General features: G+C 43.1%; 1 protein-coding gene across 1 annotated transcript in view; it reads right to left on the reverse strand.

Moving 5' to 3' along the window:
* LOC309558761 (protein mono-ADP-ribosyltransferase PARP14-like) overlaps positions 1–24,296 on the reverse strand; it is a gene marked incomplete at both ends in the record, with an annotated part of 86,823 nt that overhangs the window by 43,409 nt on the left and 19,118 nt on the right. The window contains 7 exons of the mRNA XM_082261809.1: positions 1,515–1,619; positions 3,425–3,485; positions 3,704–3,925; positions 5,555–5,791; positions 7,491–7,753; positions 8,587–10,512; positions 22,842–23,078. Of these exons, the coding sequence (XP_082117935.1) occupies positions 1,515–1,619; positions 3,425–3,485; positions 3,704–3,925; positions 5,555–5,791; positions 7,491–7,753; positions 8,587–10,512; positions 22,842–23,078 (3,051 nt within the window). The remainder of the gene's footprint in view (positions 1–1,514; positions 1,620–3,424; positions 3,486–3,703; positions 3,926–5,554; positions 5,792–7,490; positions 7,754–8,586; positions 10,513–22,841; positions 23,079–24,296) is intronic.

The raw sequence follows: 24,296 nt of genomic DNA on the forward strand, positions 1-24,296 counted from the left end.
CATTCATTGGTTACATCCCCTACCCACCTCTGAGCACCATTCCTTGGTTACATCCCCTACCCACCTCTGAGCACCATTCCTTGGTTACATCCCCTACCCACCTCTGAGCACCATTCCTTGGTACATCCCCTACCCACCTCTGAGCACCATTCCTTGGTTACATCCCCTACCCACCTCTGAGCACCATTCCTTGGTACATCCCCTACCCACCTCTGAGCACCATTCCTTGGTTACATCCCCTACCCACCTCACAGAATCCCAGAATACAGAACCAGTACTGTATCATTTTCAATCAATGATAACAAGAAAAGCAGGGAGATAGGTCTCCTGCAGCCAGTAACATTAGTCCCCCCCCCCCGCCAGCAATAATAGATCCCCTTAGCAACAATGGACCACCTGCAACAACCCCCCCCCCCCCCAGCAACAATAGACTCCCGGCAGCAACAACAGATCTCCCCACAGCCAGCATCAATAGACTCTCCGTCAGCCAGCAACAATATTCTCCCCCCCCCCCCCCAGTAGATCTCTCCCAGCAACAACTGACCCCCCCCCCCATCAATATAAGACCCACCCTAGCAACAATAGACCCCCATGCAAAAATATATTCCCTCCAGCTAGAATAGATACCCCAGCAGCCAGCATCAATAGACCCTGCAGCACACCCCAGCACCCAGTGCCATTACATACATTCAGTGATGGAGGTGCCGGAACTGCGTTCCCCCGCATTCCTGCTGAAAAAAAGCCCTGCCTATATGTGATTAAATGGAAATAGAAATAAAGGTAAAAATATGCAGACTGATAGGAACAGAAAAAAAATGATAATGAAATAATATTATGGTGTTTAAAGTCCATGTAGTCCATAGACAGCTGAGAACCACGGGATAAGAAGGCCAATGGGAAAAATGGCAGTTGGTGACTGGACAGAACACTCACAAGATGGCAGCTCCTTGTTTAGGCATGGGATTCCCTCGAGAACAAACATAAAAAGATAAAACAGGGTGCCAGATCTGTGCGAGTAAAAACAACAACACTTTATTCCAATATCTACTTACATCTGAATAACTTGCAGACTGCATGTAGAGGTGCTGTGGTATCGTGTTTGGTAATCCAAGACAGTAGACAGGGTGGGCTGGAGGGCTGCTGAAGATGTCTGGACCCGCTGAAGATGACAACTGAGGCTAATCGCATTAGCAAACTCCAAGGTTCCCACCGTCGTGTAACCGAAGATAAAATGGCCCAAAAGGGAGACCACCGCTCACACAAGTTTGGACCCGCCGCATGAGAAAGCGGGAGAACTGCAGCGTCACAGGCTCTCACAGGCCTGAAGAAGGAGGCTGGGCCTTGGAAACTAGTTGCAGTCTATCCCCTCCCCAGCTTGTGTGCCCTGTCTTGTTGCAGCCAGGAGCCTGCCTGCACCCAGGGCATAGAACGTTTGTCCCACCTACCTGTAGATATCTCTGTATACAAATACTGAGCCGGGATTAGGGCACAAATGACATTTATTATTTCTTTACCTGATGTGGATAAACTGACAATAACGTCAGCCATTTCCATGGTTACATCTCCTTTCTTCACCTGAAATGTGAGCGGTCCGATCTTCATCTCAGCTGAGCTTCTGACTGTTAGAGACACGGTGACAGTTATCAGACTAAGGAAAACCGTTCTACTGATCAAACAAAAATGGTCAATGAACTCCGAATGTGCAGCCTTCAGCAGTTCAGCCAAATCGCCCCTCGGGGCTGCGGAACTTGATATTGGGTTTTTTTGTGATAAAGTGACACTAAATGTTATCCTTATTTTTCTAATATACTCCATACACATCCTCTACTTATTGGCCCGGTAATCTGTTTTCATGAAATTGTTTCCTAATGTGTTTATCTGCCTCATCATAATGTCCTCTGTGAGTTTGTAGTCCATAGCCCATAGTCTGTAGTCCATAGCCCATAGTCTGTAGTCCATAGTCCAAAGCCCATAGTCCATAATCTGTAGTCCATAGCCCATAGTCTATCGTCCATAGCCCCTAGTCCATAGTTTGTCATCCATAGCCCCTTGTACATAGTCTGTAGTCCATACCCCATAGCCCCTAGTCCATAGTCTGTATTTCATAGTCCGTAGCCCCTGGTACATAGTCTGTAGTCCAAAGCCCCTAGTCCATAGACCCTAGTCCATAGTCTGTAGTCCATAGACCCTAGTCCATAGTCTGTAGTCCATAGCACCAAGTCTATAGTCTATAGTCCATAGTCTGCAGTGCATAGCCCCTAGTCAATAGTTTGCGGTTCATAGTCCAGAGCCCCTAGTCCAGGGGCTAGACTAGTCCTAGTCCTAGAACACAAGTGACGGAGAATGGGTGATAGAGCATGGCTGAGGGAGGATGGGTAATGGAGGACAGGTAATGGAGGATGGGTGATAAAGGACAGGTAATGGAGAACGGGTGATGAGGGATGGGTAAAAGAAAGGAAAAGGAGGCGCAAACACCTAGTGCATTACCCGTGGTACTGTTTAAAAGAATTTAATAAAATGCTGAATGCATACTCACAAACATGAAGAATTAAAATCGCATTGCAAATTCCCGTCACCCGTGTGTTTGGACCATGTCCTGGAAATTGCGACCGCTAACGCGTTTCGGGAGTCAAGCTCCCTTCCTCAGAGCTGTGAGGGCTTGACTCCCGAAAACGCGTTAGCGGTCGCAATTTCCAGGACATGGTCCAAACACACGGGTGACGGGAATTTGCAATGCGATTTTAATTCTTCATGTTTGTGAGTATGCATTCAGCATTTTATTAAATTCTTTTAAACAGTACCACGGGTAATGCACTAGGTGTTTGCGCCTCCTTTTCCTTTCTTTTATGCATTCGTTTGGAGTTCCCTGCCTGAAGAGAGCAACACGCCAGTCTTCCCCTTCGGAGTGAGCGCTTGGCTGATATATCTGATGAGGGATGGGTGATGGAGCACAAGTGATGGAGAATGGGTGCTAGAGCATGGCTGAGGGAGGATGGGTGATGGGGGATAGGTAATGAAGCATGGCTAAGGGTAGGATGAGTGATGGAGGATGGATGATGGAGCACAAGTGAACTATGGAGGACCAGTGATGGTGGATGGGTGATGGAGGATGGGTAATGGCAGACGGGTGGAGGTCCGGTGATGGTAGACATGTGATGAAGGATGGGGCAGATGTGGATTATCTTCTGCTATTGGGGACTGAAAACCAGCTGGTGATTTATATATATGTCGAATGTAAACACCACACCACAGGAAAGAGACTGCACACTGCATAGAAGAAAAGACTGCATACCAAGGGGAAGAACCGGACTACAGGGAAGAAGGGAGAGCACGCTATAGTACATAGGAGAAAACACCACCTACTGAACTATAGAGAAGCAAAGGCCGCACACAATATACATCATTTTATCTGGAAGTCACTTACCTGAGGTTTTCTCAGGCTCCTTGTGGGTCACAGTCTTTTTTTCTAGTTCGGCTGAGAATGCCTGATTAGGGGGAATAACAGATATAATATAATATTTGCTGATCACAGGGAATAACAGATATAATATAATATTCGCTGATCACAGGGAATAACAGATATAATATACTAATTGCAGATCTCAGGAAATATAACAGATACAGAGGTTTATCACTTCTCTGTACATTACTGGATTGTATGTCTGTGGTCAGGGTCAGGTGGCATATCTCGGTTTTTTTTTACCTTTATACTTTCAGTGTCTTTGGGGTGCAGCACGAAGTTCACCTCCTTCAGATGAGCCGGTTTGTTTTTGCTGCTAAACTTGAGAATTTCTTTAAACATTAAAGCAGCGACAGTAGATCTGGGGAAGGCCAGGTTCCCGGTCCCGATTGCCGGGAAGGATATGGAGATCTTCTTCCTCTCCTCTGTCTCACTTAGACACTTCTTTATAATGTCACTTAAAGTCTGTTTTAAATAATACGAATATTAGTTATTAACATTTTATGTCAAATAAATGCATGTGGTAGCTTCATACATTTTCTGTTGGCAGTCTAAGAACGTTTTTAGTAAGTACAGAATAACTCCTTTTGATCCTGCCAGAAATCCGATGTCTTTGTAACCTGTGCGTTGTGGGCTTAAATCTCAAACAATGTTATCAGCTTTCCTAACGATCTTCTTTGAACTATAAAAAACCTCCACCTATGTAAGGGTGATGAGAGAGGGGAGGTGTCTGTAGTCCACATCTGAAGTGAAAGGTGACAACACTGCTACTTCATAGATACAGTACGGTGAGTGTTGTCACCCAGGGAGAGGAAATGTGTTACTGGCAGGTTTACCAGGTGAAAATTAGCCTGAAAAAAAAAAACAAATAAAGCCACCACATCCAAGAACCGGTAAGCTGCAATGTATGACATTCTTGTTCCAGGGTTTAGACAATTAAAGTAGAATTACAACCTAAACCTAACTATTTCTAAAAATATCCCCTACCTCCTCCAAACACTGATGGAGCGCCGCCCCCCCCCCCTACCCATGCGTCCAGCCCCCTAATCTACATGCAGGGCGCCAGACTCAAGGATTCCAATGGGGTTTTTTTTTTTTTGAAACACGTGATTAGAGCCAGAGGCTCTAATAGGCTTTAAAAAAGGGTGGGCTCGGGGCGCAGAGCACTGCGCCCTGAGCCCACCCAGTTCTGAGACAATAGTGAATGAATATTCGCTATTGGGCGGCACAGTGGTGTAGTGGTTAGCACTTTCACCTAGCAGCAAGAGGGTCGCTGGTTCGTATCCCAATCACGACACTACCTGCCTGGAGTTTGCATGTTCTCCCTGTGCCTGCGTGGGTTTCCTCCGGGTACTCCAGTTTCCTCCCACACTCCAAAAGACATGATGGTAGGTTAATTGGATCCTGTATAAAATTGGCCCTACGGTGTATGTATGTGAGTTAGGAACCTTAGATTGTAAGCTCCTTGAGGGCAGGGACTGATGTGAATGTGTAATGTATATGTAAAGCGCTGCGTAAATTGACAGCGCTATATAAGTACCTGTAATAAATAAATAAATATTGTCACACGGATTCTTCTCCTGGCCAATCAAGAAGCAGGTCCTGATGTCGCGATTGGCTGAAAGGAGAAGCTATGCCATTGGCCAATGTGGAGGAGATGCAGGAGACCGATGGGGAAGCCGCCGCCGCAGCTGCTGCTGACTGCCCTCCACATGTCCCGGGTGAGTGAGCTGGTGACCGGGGGGGGTATGGTGTGTGGGCTGGTGTGGTCTGGGGGGGTATGGTGTGGTCTGCCGCCCCCCCTGGCTCATGGAGCACCAGCCACCACTGCACCTGTGTCAAGAAGATACCCCATCATTTATATCAACAAAGGTAGCACAGTCACCTTCATCCAATCACCATAGAATGTGTGGATGATGATTGTCCAAGAAGAGGATGTCAGGTGTGAGAGTTGTGGAACCCCCTGTGCTAATAAGAGTAGCTTGGGTAAGTTGCAAAATGTCCTCCGCAATACAAAACAAGTAACTGCTACCAGATACACCATGACCAAGATAATGAGGAACCTTCATAGACATGTACAGTATGTATTCTTACTTTCTCAGAAGTACCATTGGCACCATTCCAACGTGGAACCACAACATGAATGACGGTGTCACAGGCCAGGTTACAGCCATCGGTAACAAAAAAGGAGCCTTCCTTCACCTCCTTCCCCTGTCTCTCTGCATTTAGGAGATCCTGGAGGTTGTTTCCGCCCTTCCCAAACAGAGCCTGGGAGATGGCTCCACCACGAAGATTGAGCTCCGCCCCCACACTGTTCACAACCACATTAGTCTACAGAAAGAAAAAAATTACAATCATTATTGTACTAATAGCTCAGATCACCCCTGCCCCTTTATTGGTCACCTAAAAAGATGAAGTCACAGATACAGATCATGTCATCAGAGATTCCAGGGCGACTTTGTTTATTTTAAAGTGACTTGTCTTTGAAAGTATAATTAGGAATTGGGAAAATATGTTTAACCGCTTTACAACCGCCCGCCGCAGATGTACTGCGGCAGGCAGCCGCTCCCAGGCAAATCGCCATACATGTACAACGCTCGCTCTCGGGAGGCCAGGGGGCGAGCGTGCCCCGCCGGCGGCGCGCTCCCACCCCCCGCTTGTTAGCAGGGAAGCGGATGCCCAGGGCAGGTGGCTCCGATTGCCGCCTGACACCCGTGATCGCTCCCCGCTGAGAGAGAAGAACGGTCGGATGTTGTAAACACAGCTGACCGTTCTTCTCCCTGGAATGATCACAGAGCTCCTGTGATCCTTCTATATAGGAACACATGTCTCTATGGTCATTTCAGAAGCCACGCCCCCTACAGTTAGAATAACTCCCCTAGGCTCACATTTAACCCCTTGATCACTCACTTAACCCCTTCCCTGCCAGTGTCATTATTATAGTAACAGTGCATATTTTTAGCACTGATTACTGCAGTGATGTCACTGGTCCTCCCAAAGGTGTCAAAAATGTCAGTAAGGGATCCGATCTGTCCGCCCGCCGCAATGTCGCAGTCCCGCAAAAAATTACAGATCGCCGCCATTACTAGTAGAAATAAATAAATAAATAAATAAAAATTATTTAAATCTTTCCCGTAGATAGTAGACGTGATAACTTTTGCGCAAAGCAATAAAAATATGCTTATTTCGATTTTTATTACCAAAAATATGTAGCAGAACACAAATTGGCCTAAAATGTTAAAAAAATTAAATTTTTTTTTTTTTTTTTGGGAATGTTATTTTTTTTTTTTCAAAATTATTTTTCAAAACTGTCACTCGTTTTTTGTTTAGAGCGCAAAAATTTAAAATCGCACAGGTGATCAAATACCCCCAAAAGAAATCTGTTTGTGGGGGGAAAAAAAGGACATAAATTTTGTTGGGGTACAGCGTCGCACGCTGTGCAATTGTCTGTTAAAGTAGCGCAGTGCCGAATCGCAAAATATGGCCTGGTCAGGAAGGGGGTAAAATCTTCCGGTCTTAAAGTGGATAAAAATACGCTCATTGAGAATTTTTTTGTCAAAGACATGTAGCTAAATACATTTTGGCCTAAATATATGACAAAAATTGAATATATTGGATATTTTTTAACAGTCAAACTAGAAAATGTCAACTTTTCGCAAAATTTTCGCTCTTTTTTTATTAATATCGCAAAAAATAAAAATTGCAGAGGTGATCAAATACCACCAAAAGAAAGCTCTGTTTGTGGGGAAAAAAAGGACGTAAATTTTGTTTGGGTACAGCATTGCATGACCGCGCAATTGTCAGTTAAAGTCACGCAGTGCCAAGTTGAAAAAAGTGGCCTGGTCATTGAGAAGCAAAATCGTCCGGGGCTAAAATGGTTAAACTACGTTCAAGCCGACTGTGTTTACAGAGCAACAAGGCCGCTGTGCAATTTCCCTGCAGAACAAACAGCTTTGTCATCCTGTCACAGAAATTTGAAAAATAATGGATCTGCTGGTAGAATAACCCCACAATAGTATATAATACTTACCCTCATATCCTCAATATTCCCGTGTATGACATTGACATGCACTCCTTCTTTAGTCACCACCATGGAAAGGTCTCCTTTTCTCATTGTTTCCTCTCTCTTTGGAGTCTTCTTCCCGTGATGTTTTCTATTTGATATTTTGGGGGTGACCTGCACACTCTCCTCATTGTACTCTTCTATTAGGAATTTGGTTAAAGTCTTCAGTGTTTGGTCATCATTGTCTACAAGGTGGATGTTTTTGATGCTCTTGACCCCTTCTTCGTTTTCTGCATATTGTTTGATGGCAGAGATGTATAGTAACGAAGTAGAACTACTTAAGTACTGTACTTAAGTACCGAAATGCGGTATCTGTACTTTCCTAGAGTATAATTTTTTTCTCCTACTTCTACTTTTACTTCACTACATTTTTTTGATGATTTCGATACTTCTACTCAAGTATTTTTTTTTTGTGCTGCATAGTTACTCGTTACTTTTAAAAAAATTACCACTGCCAGAACAGTAGATGGCAGGTTGCATAAAGCTCAAAAAAATGTGTATAATGTCATTTGTAAATCAGCGCATACTAAAATAAAGGCTGTGTATAATAAAAGCTGCTATACCAAATCTTTCCAATAAAAAGAAAATATGAAACAAACAAATAAATGGTGCTACAGCGCTTAAAGTGCATCAAGAAACTACTAACAAACACAGGTTAATCATTTGAATAAATCATTTGAAATAATAAAAAACAATATGATGTTCAAACTTTTGACTTCTTTCTTTAATAACTACATAACACAGTACTTGTACTTCTACTTTCAGTACTTGAGTAGAAATTTTTTTTCAAAACTACTGGTACTTTTTACTTTTAGTACTTAAGTAGCAAATTTTTTGAAAAAACTACTTGCAATACTTAAGTAAAAAAAATGTTGAATACTTTAGTACTTCTACTTAAGTAACTTTTTCTGCGAGCACTTCCACTTCTACTTAAGTAACTTTTTGATCGAGCACTTGTACTTTTACTCAAGTAGAAATTTCGAGTACTTTATACAAGTCTGTTTGATGGATTTCAGAATATTCTCCACACATATGTCTACAGGAATTCCAGAGACTATGAAACCAGCCACAGAAATTGCAGCAGAGTTGAGAACATTCCCTGCAGCCGTCTCCAAGCTGCGGGTGATCGTTGTGCGCAGTAGCCGCTCGCATTTTGATTTATCCCTTTCACTATATTTAGGGCCAACTGTATGAATCACCTTCTTGCAGGGCAAATTCTCCACATCTGTTATCTCATTCTCCCCCGGCTCCAGCTCCCCTTCTTCCTGAACAATGCGTTCACATTCTTTCTGAAGTTTGGGCCCTGCTGCTTTTAGCAAAGCCAGTGCTGGTTCCCCAATGGGCTTTAAATCTTTATTTGAGGCAATAATGATGACATCAGCATTGTGTTGGCACAGGTCACATTTATATAACGCTATGGTGACTTCATTTTGGAGGCTGACTTGGCAAAGAGGTTCAGCTTGGCTAGGCTGATCACCTGAAATTCTGGTATCTCCATCCTTCTGAAAATATATCACACAGCCAAATGTATTCTTTGCTGTATTAATGTACATGTCTTCATTGTCAATACAGAATTTTTTGGCTCCAGGTTTGTCAATGTACAATGTGTCAGAATGAAGCATAGAATCCATTCTTGTTACACAGGCTTCTGCTTCTTCTACATATATTTTTGGACCGGACAAGGAGAGGAAATTCTGTTTCTTTACAACCTCCACATTCTTTAAAATTCCATTCCATTCCTTCTTCCGTTCTCCCTCCATAAACTGCAAGGCTGCCACCGACTTCAGCTTGATGTCCTTCTCCACCAAAGTGTTCTTCTCCACAAAGTCATGGATCTGCTGGTAAGTTGCTTCTACGGATGAAGATAGACCAGCGATCACCACCCCATTTCCTTCCTTTCCAGAGAGCTCCTCTATGGAAACTTTCATTCCGCCAGCATTACACATCTCATTTAGAAAAGACTTTAATCTTCCCCATTCCGGACTCTTAGTGATACTTTTATCCTCAACAGAAACCCGCTTACAGACCAATTCTTTCTCCAAGGTTTCTTCAGCATTTTTCAAATCTTTATCAGAGTAACCAAATACCATGACTGCATTATCTTCCACCTGAAATATTGCTGTAATGTTGTTAAGAAGGTTACGAGACATTTCTTCTTTGTCTACTGTCATCAGAAACTGGATGATGCTTGGATCACGATGAATGGATTTGGACTTCAGGCCTTGCCTAGTACTGAGAATTTTATATTTGGCAGTGAGCACTTCATCTTTCAGCCCATAAAGTTTGATTGACTTAGTAGCTCTTTCATAACTAATCTTCACATGTGGAGAATCTTCACTGATGCTTTTCTCAAGACCATGTGCCAACATTAATTTATAAGCTTCGGGTTCAAGAGACACCTCATCCTCCACCCTGCTCAGTTGCCTAGTGGTTTCTTCTACCAGCTTTTTGAATATTGACTCAATCTTATCAACATCTTCCTTTATACCCACAATGAAAGCCTTCTCTGCAGCTAAGTCTGGTTTTATGAGAACTCCATCATATGATGAACTGGAGACCTTTGTCCTGATGGCTTCCCACACTGGCGGCTTCAGGTCATACTCTATGACTTTATACTTCGACATTAGAAGAGAGAACTCTGCCTGGACTTTATTGCTCCAGGTTGGTGCTATCTTTGACAGGGTGCGTAGATAAGCGGAGAGGTTGCTAGGAAAGGACAGTGCAGTGAGAGGTTTGGAGGCGCCTGGTTTTGGCCATTTCACATCACAATAGTGATCTTTCATGTGCTTCTCTATACTTTGTTTTATTTCTTCATTGTTAAAGATAAACTCCTGCATTTGTGCACATATGGGACATTGTACAGGTCCAGGTGTCATGATATGCGTTTCTTTCTTTCCGTACAACCATTGGCCAATGGACGGGTAATATGGGAAAACGGAGAGGACCGAGACAGAGAATTGATGCTGCTTTGTCAGAACCGTCTTTACAACTGCAACAAATAGATGAAAATTGTATTAGTAACACATAGTGACCCATGAACAGCTCTTTGTTTAGATAGTTTTGGTCATGGCCTTCATGTCATTTGGAACTGGAGAAAAAAATTACCTAAAACTGTTAGGCCCCTTTCACACTAGTGCGACTTGTCCCGCGATTTTGGACCGCAAAATCGCATGACAAGTGGTTTTCCATTATTTTCAATGAGCCACATTCATATCAGTGCGTTTTGAAGTCGCACCGACTTCAAAGTAGTTCCTGCACTACTTTGGCACGATTTTAATGTGTTTTTTAGGTATATAGCCCTGAGCCATTGCTCAAAATCACGGCAAAGTCGCGTCAAAATCACGGTGAAATCGCGTCGCATAAGTGTGAAAGGGGCCTTAAACTCATTGGGGTCTCAGATCAGGTAGAATGCAGTGTGAAGGGTACATATGATCTGTTGTACAATGTAGCAAGATAGTGTTGATTTTCAACCAGTGTAGCTCCACCCCCGAAGGAGCCGCTTGGTAATTTTGGGTTTCCTGTTCTGCCCCTCTACTCCAGGAACAACCTCAGCCCCTCTGACACACATGGTTGAATGAATCACTACAAACACAAGTTGCAACAAAAGTGCACTTTACCTTTCACCTGAATGTAGGATATTGGCAATAAATGAAAACTCACACCTGTTTAATGGTAAACGCTCTTAGTCTATTAGTAGAATTTGCATATACAATGAGGGAAAAAAGTATTTGACCCCCTGCTGATTTTTTACGACTGACAAAGAAATATCAGTCTATAATTTTAATGGTCGGTTTATTTTACCAGTGAGAGACGGAATAACAACAAAATATCCAGAAAAATTCATTTCATAAAAGTTATAATTTGATTTGCATTTTAATGAGTGAAATAAGTATTTGACTACTTTGCAAAACATGTCCTAGTACTTGGTGGCAAAACTTTTGTTGGCAATCACAGAGGTCAGACATTTCTTGTAGTTGGCCACCAGATTTGCACACATCTCAGGAGGGATTTTGTCCCACTCCTCTTTGCAGATCCTCTCCAAGTCATTAAGATTTGGAGGCTGATGTTTGGTAACTTGAACCTTCAGCTCCCTCCACATATTTTCTATGGGATTAGGGTCTGGAGACTGGCTAGGCCACTTGAGGACCTTAATGTGCTTCTTCTTGAAACACTCCTTTGTTGCCTTGGCCGTGTGTTTTGGGTCATTGTCATGCGGGAATACCCATCCACAATCCTTTTTCAATGCCCTGGCTGAGGGAAGGAGGTTCTCACCCAATATTTGATGGTACATGGCCCCGTCTATCATCCCTTTGATGCAGTGAAGTTGTCCTGTCCCCTTAGCAGAAAAACTCCCCCAGAGCATAATGTTTCCACCTCCATGTGTGACGGTGGGGGATGGTGTTCTTGGGGTCATAGGCAGCATTCCTCCACCTCCAAACATGACGAGTTGAGTTGATGTCAAAGAGCTCAATTTTGGTCTCATCTGACCACAACACTTCACCCAGTTCTCCTCTGAATCATTGAGATGTTCATTAGAAAACTTCAGAAGGGCCTGTACATGTGCTTTCTTGAACAGGGGGACCTTGCAGGTGCTGCAGGATTTCAGTCTTTCAGGGAGTAGTATGTTAGTGTGTTAATATTTGTTTTCTTGGTCACTATGGTCCCAGCTGCCTTGAGATCATTGACAAGATTCTCCCGTCAATTTCTGGGCTGATTACTCACCATTCTCATGACCATTGAAACTCCACGAGAGATCTTTCATGGAATCCCAGACCGAGGGAGATTGACAGTTATTTTGTGTTTCTTCTATTTGCGAATAATCGAACCAACTGTTGTCACCCTCTCACCAAGCTGCTTGGCGATGGTCTTGTAGCCATTCCAGCCTTGTGTAGGTCTACAATCTTCTCCCTGACATCCTTGGACAGCTCTTTGTTCTTGGCCATGGTGGAGAGATTGGAATCTGATTTATTGGTTGCTTCTGTGGACAGGTGTTTTTTATACAGGCAACAAGCTGAGATTAGGAGCACTCCCTTTAAGTGATTCCTCCTAATCTCAGCTTGTTACCTGTATAGAAGACACCTGGGAGCCAGAAATCTTGCTGATTGATAGGGGATCAAATACTTATTTCACTCATTAAAATGCAAATCAACTTATAACTTTTTTTAATGGGTTTTTTTCCCACACGGAAGGAGTTGGGTAATAAAGTTCTTACAGGTGAGCTGGTGGGGAACAATCGTGGTGGGAAAACAGGTTTTGTCTGCCAGCTAATTTACCTGCAGTCCAATTCAGCTGTCAGGACCTGTGACTTTGACTCAAGAAGCAGCTGCAAATCCTGAATTCTATCATTGAGGATCCAGAGGGGAGTGTACCTGTAAGTCTGTGTGCTCTACTTTGAGATGGGCCTTGTGTTGCAGAAAGCTGAACTGTCAAGTTTAAAGTAGCCACTACCTGTCATTAAGTCAAGTTTATGTAGGCTGCTGTTCCACATATGCACAGAGGAGACAAACCCTCTGTCAAGTTTCTCCAGAAAGTTCATCAAGTTCTCAAGTTGTAAACTGTTACTTAAAGGGGTAATCCCCCTTATTCTAAAACTCCTTCCCTACTATCCTTGCAACTTAAAGGAGAAGAGTGCTTCAGCTCCTGTGTGGATGTGCAGCTGAAGTTAAGTCTGAGTGAGTTTATGTCGTGTTAAAAGGGAATTGTCACTAAAGTTCTACACAAATGCAGAGGAGGAAAGACTTTCTGCGAAAGCTTCTCCAGTCTGGTTTTCAAGTTTCAAGTTCAAGTATTGATCTGAACTGCAACTCAAAATGACAAATCCCCTGTTTCATAATCCCTTCCACTAATAGGGGTACCTTGGCTCATGCTTGGACATTCCATGCTAAAGTGAGTTCAGCTGAGTCCTACAATCAGGAACTGAACTGTTGTCCAACAGAGGGGGCAACCCTTGCTAATTATCAGGAGACATAGTTTTGAGCTGTTGTTAGAGAAGGGCAATGGCTCAATACAGGAGGCTCTTGAAGTTACTTTCTGCTCAGCAGGGGAAGGATCTCTTGCCAAGGTTCAACTACTACTTTAAGTTGAAAAGGAGTTGGTGCTCTTAATGCTGCAGAGCTGGCAGCACTGCAAATGTCAGTTGAGCTGAACCCCACATCTTCTGTTGCTATTTGTTGCTAAGTGTCGCTGGCTAAGGAGCTCTAATTCAATAAATTGAAATAAAAAGATGGGGCTTTGCAGGCCAGTGGGAGTAGAAGGATCAGACCAAAAACCAGTTTATAAAACCAAATAACATTTTATTTATACATACGTTAAAACGCATGGACCGCCATGCATCATAAATTTAGTTTAACATACAAATGAATAAAATCAAGCAAAATGGGTCATTAGCAACATAGAAATACATCCCATAAGGGAAACAAGATCAAAGCCTGTGTAGGATGGAGAGTGGGTCTCACGGTGGAATCGGTCAATGTAGGTCCCCAGCAAGCCGACGCGTTTCGCTCAAAGCTTCCTCAGGGCCTGAGAGACCATAACAGACCGGTATTTCTCCTTTGTTGATAATGACTCAGATCAGATGACAGGATTGTGACGGCACAGATACTGAATGAAGATTGCTGCTTCCGTATTTAGGAAATAGATTCAATGTTGGCATACATATATACTCTATTATATATGTATGGCAGGATGTCGGCACATTGCAGTTACTGAGGGCTTATGGAGCTCGGGATGTTATACCCCTTCTATGAAACAGAGTGATAGACATATTCATGGTCTCTCCTGCCTGAAGCTATCATTCCATTACAAATAGCCTTTCCTGTTGTGGCATGCGGGGGTCCAGATTTTTGAACACAGCATTAATAGAGTTTATATGTATGCCAACATTGAATCTATTTCCTAAATACGGAAGCAGCAATCTTCAAAGCAAGATATGTTTATTGAAGATGTCTAGATAAATTAGACTAGCTAGGAGTGTCTGTTTGCCACTGAGTGGGGCAGTTTGCTAAGAGTAGGAAGTGATGGTATTTGGTATAGTGGTTTATGTGCTTAGAGTTGATTGCGCACACCTGCATCAGTTTTGCATTCAGATATAACATTTAGGGTCAGGAATGTTATGTTTTAATATTGTGAACTTTTGGAGGGTTATCCCTGCAGGCATGATGCTTCCATTTTCATCCTGATAAGTAGGTTCTACATATTAGTTTGTTAGAATGTACTAACTCTGCTTTCTGCTAGGTGAAGAACTTCAGCTTCAGTACTAACCTATAATGGTAAATACTTGTGTGTGCTTATTAAGCAATAAAGATTAGTTAGGATTATGTATTGTGAGGGATTAGCTCGGTGGCGGGTGTGGATGACCCCTTGGGGGGTGCGTTTTCCCAGAGAGGTAGCCGACAAGTGCTTGCAAACAAACAGTGTGGTTTATTAAATGGTGTTTTCTTCACCAGGCTGTATGCAGCAAAACATCCAAAATAAAATAAAACAGAAAATAAATCCTTGCCTCTGTGGGCGGCTACCTTCTCACAACTGGAACCTGCCTAAGTGTCTGTCTCCAACCTACCGTCGGGCAGACTTCCTTGTCCTACAGCGGACACTCAATAGTCCTTTTATAATAGCTTCACAGGGCAACACAGTCCTTTGTTTCTTTCACATCAACAGTTCGTCTTCTCACCTTTGAGACGATTTCACCCTTGGTTACCGTCCCGGGCACACATCACTCCGGGGGGTCTTCTCCCAGGCCCACACATCCTGTCGGGAGGCACACGCTGACTGTCCTCCTGCTCCCAGCCCACATGGCTTCAGGACACAGCTTCTGGAGGCAGCCGTTTGTCTGCCTTCCTCTCCCAGCCCACACGGCGACAGGAGGCAGCAATCAATAGGACTTTCTCTGAACAAATTATAGAGCCTTAACTCCCTCATTCTGAACAGGTGAAGGCCTTTCAACTTCCTGCTGGCTAGCTCTGTAGCCAACACCCTATAGTATCAGTGAACTTTCTAAATCAGGTGGAAATGTATCTCCTTCCTGTGACTACATTCCCAGATTTACCTGACTTCCTGTCACATACCCCCCCCTCTTGTTTCAATCCTAGGGTTGGGACACAGATTTCCAGGCACGCATGTGTCAGGCACTGCTGACTCACTGATAAGCCTCCTATTATCCTCAAGCTTCCGGATGAAACTGTTTTGTCATCTTCATTGACGGATTTCTCATAAATGCCACACAGTTTGTCTCTCATCTCATATACACATTCTTCAACTGCATTTTTGGCATCATTTTGCTCCTTCTCGTTTCTGTCATCTTCATTGACAGCTTTCTCATAAATGTCAGACAGCTTGTCCCTCATAACCGTCTGTCCAATCCACCATGGAGGACCGTGATCCATAGGCAACTCAATTGGGCTAGTCTTAATGTCTTCAACATTCTTAAGACGCCTCTCTCTGCAATCCATAAATGTTTTCCACAAAACTTTGAGAACCTTTGCTTCACTAAGCTTTGTTCCAAGTAGGGACTCTTGACATCCCTCTGTGACTTGAGTTGCCTCTCCATACATCTGTACACAATCATTGACTTTTTGTTGTAAAAGGGAATGATCTTCCTTCTTGAGCTTTGCTTGCTCTAAGATGCTGTGCAGAGGATTTTCCAATTGAGACAACAGGCTGTCACACATTTCTTCAAAGTGACCCCTGTTCCTTTTCCCAGAGATATCAATATCATTCACCAAACATTTCATATTCATAGGCAGATCTGAAGCATTTGCACTCATCAACTTCTTAAACTTTTCGCCCTCCTGAGCGAGTCGCAGTAAAGGCTTACTATTTGATTTGATATTCAGTTTATATTTCTTGCCCAACTCTTCACAGAAGAAGCCAACCAGAACATCATCAACTTTCCTTCCACCAACATAGGGGTCAAAGGCAACAACACAGTTGAACCCAGCGATCTGGGTGGTATCCATTATAGACCTCCTCTCTGCATCAGTGAAGAAGCATGGAACTGTAACACATTCTTTTACAGGTTTCTTCAATGCACTTTCTGCTGAACTATTTGACCGCTCAAGGTCACCTAGTTCTTTTTCTCTATCTGAATTCCACATGGAATGCATCTCAAGATCACGATCAAACTTCTGCCACCCGTCTTTCACCAGTTCCATTTTGGAAATATTCCCTGAAAGGCACTTATTCATTTGCTTCACGTTTTCACCAACAGCCTTAGTTTTCTCCACTAGGTTTTCAGCCTGAACTGAGAAATCATCACATTTCTTACACAGCTCCTTTGTTTGCTGAAGTTCTAATGATACATTTTCCAATGCTTGAAGTTTTTGAAGGAACGGTTTATTCCAAAGGGGTGATTCAAGCCACATGTCGTCACATTTCTGAGGCTCACTCAGGACAGACCCCAAAACACTGATCCTTTTAAAAACTGCATCAGGCACACTATCCCCTCTTTGGGACAGATCCTCTGTTGCCTGGAATTCCTCTTCCAGTTCCTGCAACGGAATCTTCATCTCTTCTACTTGCTGTTCTAAGGCTCGCTTAGACTTTTCTAGCTCCTGAACGCTTTTCACAACATCATCCTTGGAGCTGACCAATTCTTCCATTTCTGTACGCAGCTGTTTAACACTTTCTAGTTCAGCCTTACACTCTAGAGCTTCCTCCAAAGAGCGAGCCAAGAACAGGGCTTTGCTCTCGTTATCACGCACCTCCGTTTCTGCACGTGCGCGTTCTTCTGCATATTTTGCAGACACATTCTTCTCTTCACCAAGCATCTGATCAAACTTCTTTTTCACATCTTCAACACACTGTAATGAACCAACGCTTTCTTCCATGCGTTTTTTCATATCCGCTATCTGAGCTTGCAATGTTGCGACTTGCTCTGATAGGTTTTTCTTTGCTTCCGCCTCCTCTTTTAATTGTTCCAGGAAGCCATTTTTCTCATCTTCCATTTGTTTGAGCTTTGTGCTAAAACTCAGCCTTTGACACCTCTCTTCCTGTAAGAGTTCCTGCGTGTCTTGCAGCTGCGATTCCAAGATAGAAAAATCTTCCGCAATTTCTCTAGATTTGCGGTCTGCTTGAGAAAGCCGATTTGTGACACTGTCCAACTCAACCTGCAATCGGTTTGCCTTCTCTGACAGCTTAGCACACAATCGGTCACCTTCTGACACCTTGACTTGCGATTCCAGAAGCTGTGCCTCTACTTTTTCCCTCTTATGTTCACAATCTCCTTTTCCCTGCATAAGAGCTTTCACCTCACTGGCTAGCATCTGAGGATAAGAATGTAATTCTGCCACACAGGCTTCTTTCTCCTTTAACTGCTGCTGGACACGTTGGGCTTCATCTTTCCAACTTTCACAGTCCGCACGCAATTCATCTACCACATTGCTCAAGGTAGTGAGCTCATACACAGTACTCAGTAATTTAGCCTCTCTTTCACTTTTCTCTTTGTCGCTGAGAGACAATGTCGCTTCCAGAGCAACATTCTGTTCCTGCGACTCCTGCAGGTCTATTTTTGTAGCTCCCAAAGACTGAAGACTTTTTTCCAGCTGATTACGCAACTCCAACATATCAGCCATACTTTGCTTCTGCAAAGTCTGAATTTCACTTTCCTTTTCCATGAGGATGGTATCTTTCTCCATTATAGTCTCTCTGCGTTTTTGCAACTCGACCAAAAGAAGAGCAGTGGATTCTTCCCACTGTGACACATGAGACTTGAGTAGTTCATTTGTTTCCTGCAAGTTTCTATGCTCCATTTTAAGCAATTCCAAGGCTTGTTCCTTTTCTTCCATTTTCCGTTGCAAGGCATCCAACTCAGCCCTGCACACATACTCGGTTTCCTCCAAACCGATGGCCTCCATTGGCTGCTGGCGTCTCTGTTTCCAGCCTGCCATGCTCTCTTGATGAGCCTTTTGTTGAGCTGCAAAGCTCCGCTGAAAATCCGCATTTGCCTGCTGTTGAGCTGCATTTGCCTGCTGTTGAGCTGTATTTGATATAATCAGTTGTTTCAACATCTCCTCCATTTTGAGTTTACTTTTCATCTGAGCACACTGCGTCTCCATAGCAGTTTCATCAGTGTTGCTAGGGACAACAACCTTCCTCTTTAGTAGACTCTCTTTAGGCATGGATGGGGCTGGTTCAGACGGCAACATCCCCTCCATCCATAGAATCCGGTCTCTCATTTCATCTATCTTTGCATTTTTCAGGCGTTTGGACCGCCCCATCTTCAATAACTCCACAAACAAATTTTTCACAGTCCAGCAAACAATTTTCAGACCACTGTCTCTTCAACACATGTAGTTTTTCTCTCTCTTGCAGGATCTCTTTTCCTGCGCACACAGTTTGTGCAGTCACTTGCACCAGACACAACAAAGTTCATCAAATAATTTTGAGACTGCTGTCTCTTTAAAACACTTTTTTTTTTCTGTCAGGATCTTCTCTCCTGCACACATAGATTGTGCAATCTCATGCACCAGATAAAGTTCATCAAACATTTGCACTTCCTTGCAGGGATCTCTGCTTATGCCCACTGCATACCTCCACCATATGTGAGGGATTAGCTCGGTGGCGGGTGTGGATGACCCCTTGGGGGGTGCGTTTTCCCAGAGAGGTAGCCGACAAGTGCTTGCAAACAAACAGTGTGGTTTATTAAATGGTGTTTTTTTCACCAGGCTGTATGCAGCAAAACATCCAAAATAAAATAAAACAGAAAATAAATCCTTGCCTCTGTGGGCGGCTACCTTCTCACAACTGGAACCTGCCTAAGTGTCTGTCTCCAACCTACCATCGGGCAGACTTCCTTGTCCTACAGCGGACACTCAATAGTCCTTTTATAATAGCTTCACAGGGCAACACAGTCCTTTGTTTCTTTCACATCAACAGTTCGTCTTCTCACCTTTGAGACGATTTCACCCTTGGTTACCGTCCCGGGCACACATCACTCCGGGGGGTCTTCTCCCAGGCCCACACATCCTGTCGGGAGGCACACGCTGACTGTCCTCCTGCTCCCAGCCCACATGGCTTCAGGACACAGCTTCTGGAGGCAGCCGTTTGTCTGCCTTCCTCTCCCAGCCCACACGGCGACAGGAGGCAGCAATCAATAGGACTTTCTCTGAACAAATTATAGAGCCTTAACTCCCTCATTCTGAACAGGTGAAGGCCTTTCAACTTCCTGCTGGCTAGCTCTGTAGCCAACACCCTATAGTATCAGTGAACTTTCTAAATCAGGTGGAAATGTATCTCCTTCCTGTGACTACATTCCCAGATTTACCTGACTTCCTGTCACAGTATGTAAAAGTTTGCTATGTCACCCCACCTCTCCCCTCTCCTTTTCTTTTTGGCGGGGGAAGGGGGCAACTTGTTGCTAGTACTCGAGAATATTGGTAGGACTCTACCAGATAAGTCGCATATGGTGTGTATGTATTTTGCACAGAAAGTATTTTACTACTGCTAATTTATTTGTATATACTCCTGATTGCCAATTAGTGGAGTGCCACTTGTCCTTTGTTAATTGTTAACCTCCCTTTTCCCCTCCAACTTTGTGGGATACTCTATCCTTTTGTAAAAAGCTTTTGTTAGAAGCTGTTTGCTCAGGCCAATGGGGACATGGCCTATTTTGGCTGGGGAGGGGGGGGATCTGAATGTAGAACCCTCCCAGATAGGTGCCAGGTTTACATAGATAGATTTACTGTGGCTCACTGTGTTTTGTGCAGCTGTGTTTTTGATCGGTAAAATTTAGCTTGTCACACTGTATTCAGTGTGGTTGCAAATCCCGTGTTCAGTATATTTAGTTGCTCACTGTATTCGGTGCAGCTGCCATTGAATAGTTAGGTCTGCTCAGTGTTCTCAGCTGCTGCTAGTCTGTTTACTCCCTCTGCTGTCCAGAAAATCTGTGAGAGCTTTCTAGATCATAAGTGTGGAGCTATGCAGATTGCAGCATGAATATTTATACAGCCCTGGCCAATTCCAGGGAGCAGGGCCTTGAAGGTTGCTGGGAGACTGTATATATTCTGCGAGCACACTGAGCTTGGGGTCTTTTCCTCGAAGAGGATAAGTCCAGTCTGGAAGGATTGCTGCCCTCCAGAGCAGTGCTGCCATGTTCTTACTGTTTGTGATGCCTCAAGTGGGTGACCTGAGGGCCTGGAAGCTACAGAGAGCTGACTGAGGTGCTGTCTGCTGTAGATCTGGTCTGCTATCACTGGAGAAAGGTGATGCTTGGAAGTTAGAAGGAGGCAACCAACTGTCCCTGGACAGTTTGTGAGTACAGACTGGTGTGAGAGATCTTAAAGATTTTGGGGCTGCTGCCACCCCTCCTATACTAGTGGTGTCCTGAAGAGCTCAGTCTTTCTGATTCCTTGTGAAGGGACTCTGCTCTTAGTGCTCTAAAGAACGAATTCTACTTTTAAACTGCAGCCATTACAAGCCAAGCCCACAGTTTGCTATATGCAAGGACTTCTGCTTCAACTTTACAGAAAGGAGTTCACTGTCCTCAACTTGTACATAGTTTCTGTTTTTGGAGTATCCCACTCAATTCCCTCAACCCTATTCAAGTTCCCAAAAAATAAAAACAACAAAAACAACCCTAGACTGGTTATTGAGGAAAAGTGTGGCTGAGATTGCGTGCTGACTGCGGGGCAATTCACTGGGGAAAGAACCCGGGAAAAATTCCAGCAACTCCTACGGGAGTAAGCACTACATAATCTTCTGGTAACTGTATAAGGATAATATTTGAAATAATAGTATTGAATATATAAAGTGCTGTAAACAACAAAATTATTTTCATTAATCATCTTGAAACAATATAAATAATAACATAGAAAAAATGAGGAAAATTAAATGTATGGGGTCATTTATAGTAAAAACATTGCGATAATATATGTAAAGTGAAAGTGCAGTGCTAAACAATAAGACCAGTAAATATAAAATGTATCCAAACAATATACAGTAAAACCTTGGATGTATATCTTAAAAAATTATAAAGGGAAAAATTGCCATTTGTAAAAATAGACAATGGTGGTCATGAAGTCCATGTACTAACTGTAAAACTCCACAATGAAAGAATAAGGATCCCGGGGCAAACACAGTGATGAGAATTAGCTGTACCACCATCAGTGTTTCAATCACCAATATGTGACAGTCCACCACCCAATGTGGATATTCTGCTTACCAGAGAATATGGACTCAGCGTCTCAGATGATGTCCTTAAGGACAAAAACGCGTCTGGTTTTCTCGCTACTCAGGCGATTGCATTCCATTATTTCTTGTTGGGTTTTGTTAAAGGCCCTTGTACCTTGGATGTGATGTGTTTTACTTTTTAAATAAAACCTAAAGTTACACAATGTGGAGGCTTCTTTTATCCCTATGGTCCAACACATTGCATGATACAATCTTTCTTTGTGGACTTCTACAGTTATCACATGGACTTCATTACCACCATTGTCTATTTTTACAATTGACACTTTTTCACTTTATAATTTAAAAGATATATATTGTTTGGCTACATTTTATATTTACTGGACTTATTGTTTAGCGCTGCACTTTGACTTTATAAATGTATGGGGTCCCCTAACAGTACTGGTCAGTGTAGGTATGACTTCTTGGGTCAGTTGAAAATTGTCCTCTTGTATTGGAGGTCTGTGTAGGTGGAAGATTTCCCCCTGCATGCTACTGAAGGAACCCTTAGCAATCTCAGGAAAAACCCTAGAGTGCCACAGAACCCTGGTTAGAGTTGGACTACATGAAACTACGGCTTGTAGCAAGTTGTCAGTGCTGCCTCCATAATATTATGACCTCAACAGGAGCCCCCATATTAGTAAAGATGAAGAAATGCACTTTGTGGTGCAAAATTTTAAAATACTACAAAAGACCGGATCCCACCAAGGGCCACCCCTAGTCCAGAATCACCCTTGTCCAGCATTTTTCAAGATTTTCAACACACCCTTGAAATACATTTCTGGTCTCAGGAAACCCCTGCTAATAATTACTGTATCTACAACTCAGTTACATTAGTGTGATGGTCATTGGTAAGAATGCTCCTTACGCTTGTGGTCATTGGGAAGAATTCCCCACTTACAGATAGCTAAAAAGATGAACGGTGTCAGTGGGAACTTATCTGAGAGGCAGAAATTGCTCATTGCTCAAAGAACCTCTGGAGGAACATTAGGGGTTCATAAAACCCTGGTTGAGAAACTCTGCCCTAGTCAAACCTGAAATTGGTTTAAACTCTTCTTTAATCCATCCGAAACTGGAAAATATGGCTAAAGTTCCACTCTGTGACTCCGTACAATATTTTAGCCTCAAATACAAAACACACAGACAGAAACCTTTTACCTTCAGCACTGGAGAATGTAATGATGGCGGCACCTTCTTCTGGTAACAACTCTGTCTCCTCTATCGGCCCACCTCCATGTTTTGCACTCTCAAAGTAAAGTCCAAGGAAGTCCTCCAATGTGTTGGCCGGAAGACCCTCCACCCTGACACTTCTGGTGTTCTCCAGACATTTGGCTCTAAGTTTTTGTTGTTTGACTTTTCGATTTCCAGAAAACCTTCCAATGAAGTCTGGAATATCTGTGAGAAGAGGAATCACAATCAGCCAATCGGCTCACTGAAGAAATGTGTACACAGGGGTAATATCCAAAGACATAAAGCAGAACTCCAGTCACGTTTTTTTTTTTTTCTTTTCTGCTGTGGGTAGAGTGGAGAAGGGTTGGAACCTCTGGAATGATTTTAGGCTTCATGCATACCATCGATTACCGCCGTACACTGTACAAAGCATTGTGTCTCTGGAAGCGGAGATCACAGGCGTATTGTATGTGCTGTCATGGTCAGAAAGCCTATACAAATCAATGATCGACTGGTATAGTATAGTTGGTATGGTTGAATAAAGACACCAGTCCATCAAGTTCAATCTGTGATGTGTGTGGGAGTTTATGTCAAAAATAAATCCAATATGTTGTATGTTGTGATCGTTAAGATGCCCATCTAAAAGTTTTTTGAAACTAGCGACACTCCCTGCTGTTACCACTGCTTGTGGAAGAGAATTTGACATCCTTACCATTCTGACAGTAAAGAACCCTCTACCCAGTTTAAGGTGAAACCACTTCTCCTTCAGTTTCAACGAATGGCCACCTGTCTTTTTATACTCCGTCCCACCAAGAAGTTTTTTTTCCCTATGCTAGAGTCACCAGTAAGGTATTTGTATATCGCTATCATATCCCTTCTCAAGTGGGGCTTGAGGGCCACTTATGGGGCCAATATGTTCTGGCCTCACTTACTTACTGTTAATATATTTAAAAAATGTCTTGTTTTTTTTACTCTCCTCCGCTATATGCATTTCATGGTCTATTTTAGCTGGCCTGATTGCGCTCTTACATTTCTTATTGCATTTCTTGTGTTGGAATGCTGACAAAAACCCCTCAGCCTTATATTTTTGAAGGCCTTTTCTTTTGCATTTTTATGCATTTTTTCATTATAGTTTAGCCACCCAGGTTTCATTTTAGCTCTTTTATATTTGGTATACACTGGTCAATACCTTTGTTTAGTATGCTCTTAAAGCACTACCATTTTTCCTCCGTATTCCTTCGTTCCAAGGATTTTATCCCATTTAATATCATGTAGCATAGAGCGCAGTTTAGGGAAATAGTTTTTTTTTTAAATTCAGTGCATTTGTATTTCCATTGTGTTTCCTTTTCCTGTGATTTATACTGAATGTAATTCACCTGTGGTCGCTGTTTCCTAAGTTGCCCTGTATTTCCACATCCACGACCAGGTCTGTTTTATTTGTAA

The sequence above is a fragment of the Pelophylax lessonae genome (assembly GCF_965119305.1).
Source record: "Pelophylax lessonae genome assembly, chromosome: 6".
In the NCBI taxonomy this organism is placed as follows: Eukaryota; Metazoa; Chordata; class Amphibia; order Anura; family Ranidae; genus Pelophylax; species Pelophylax lessonae.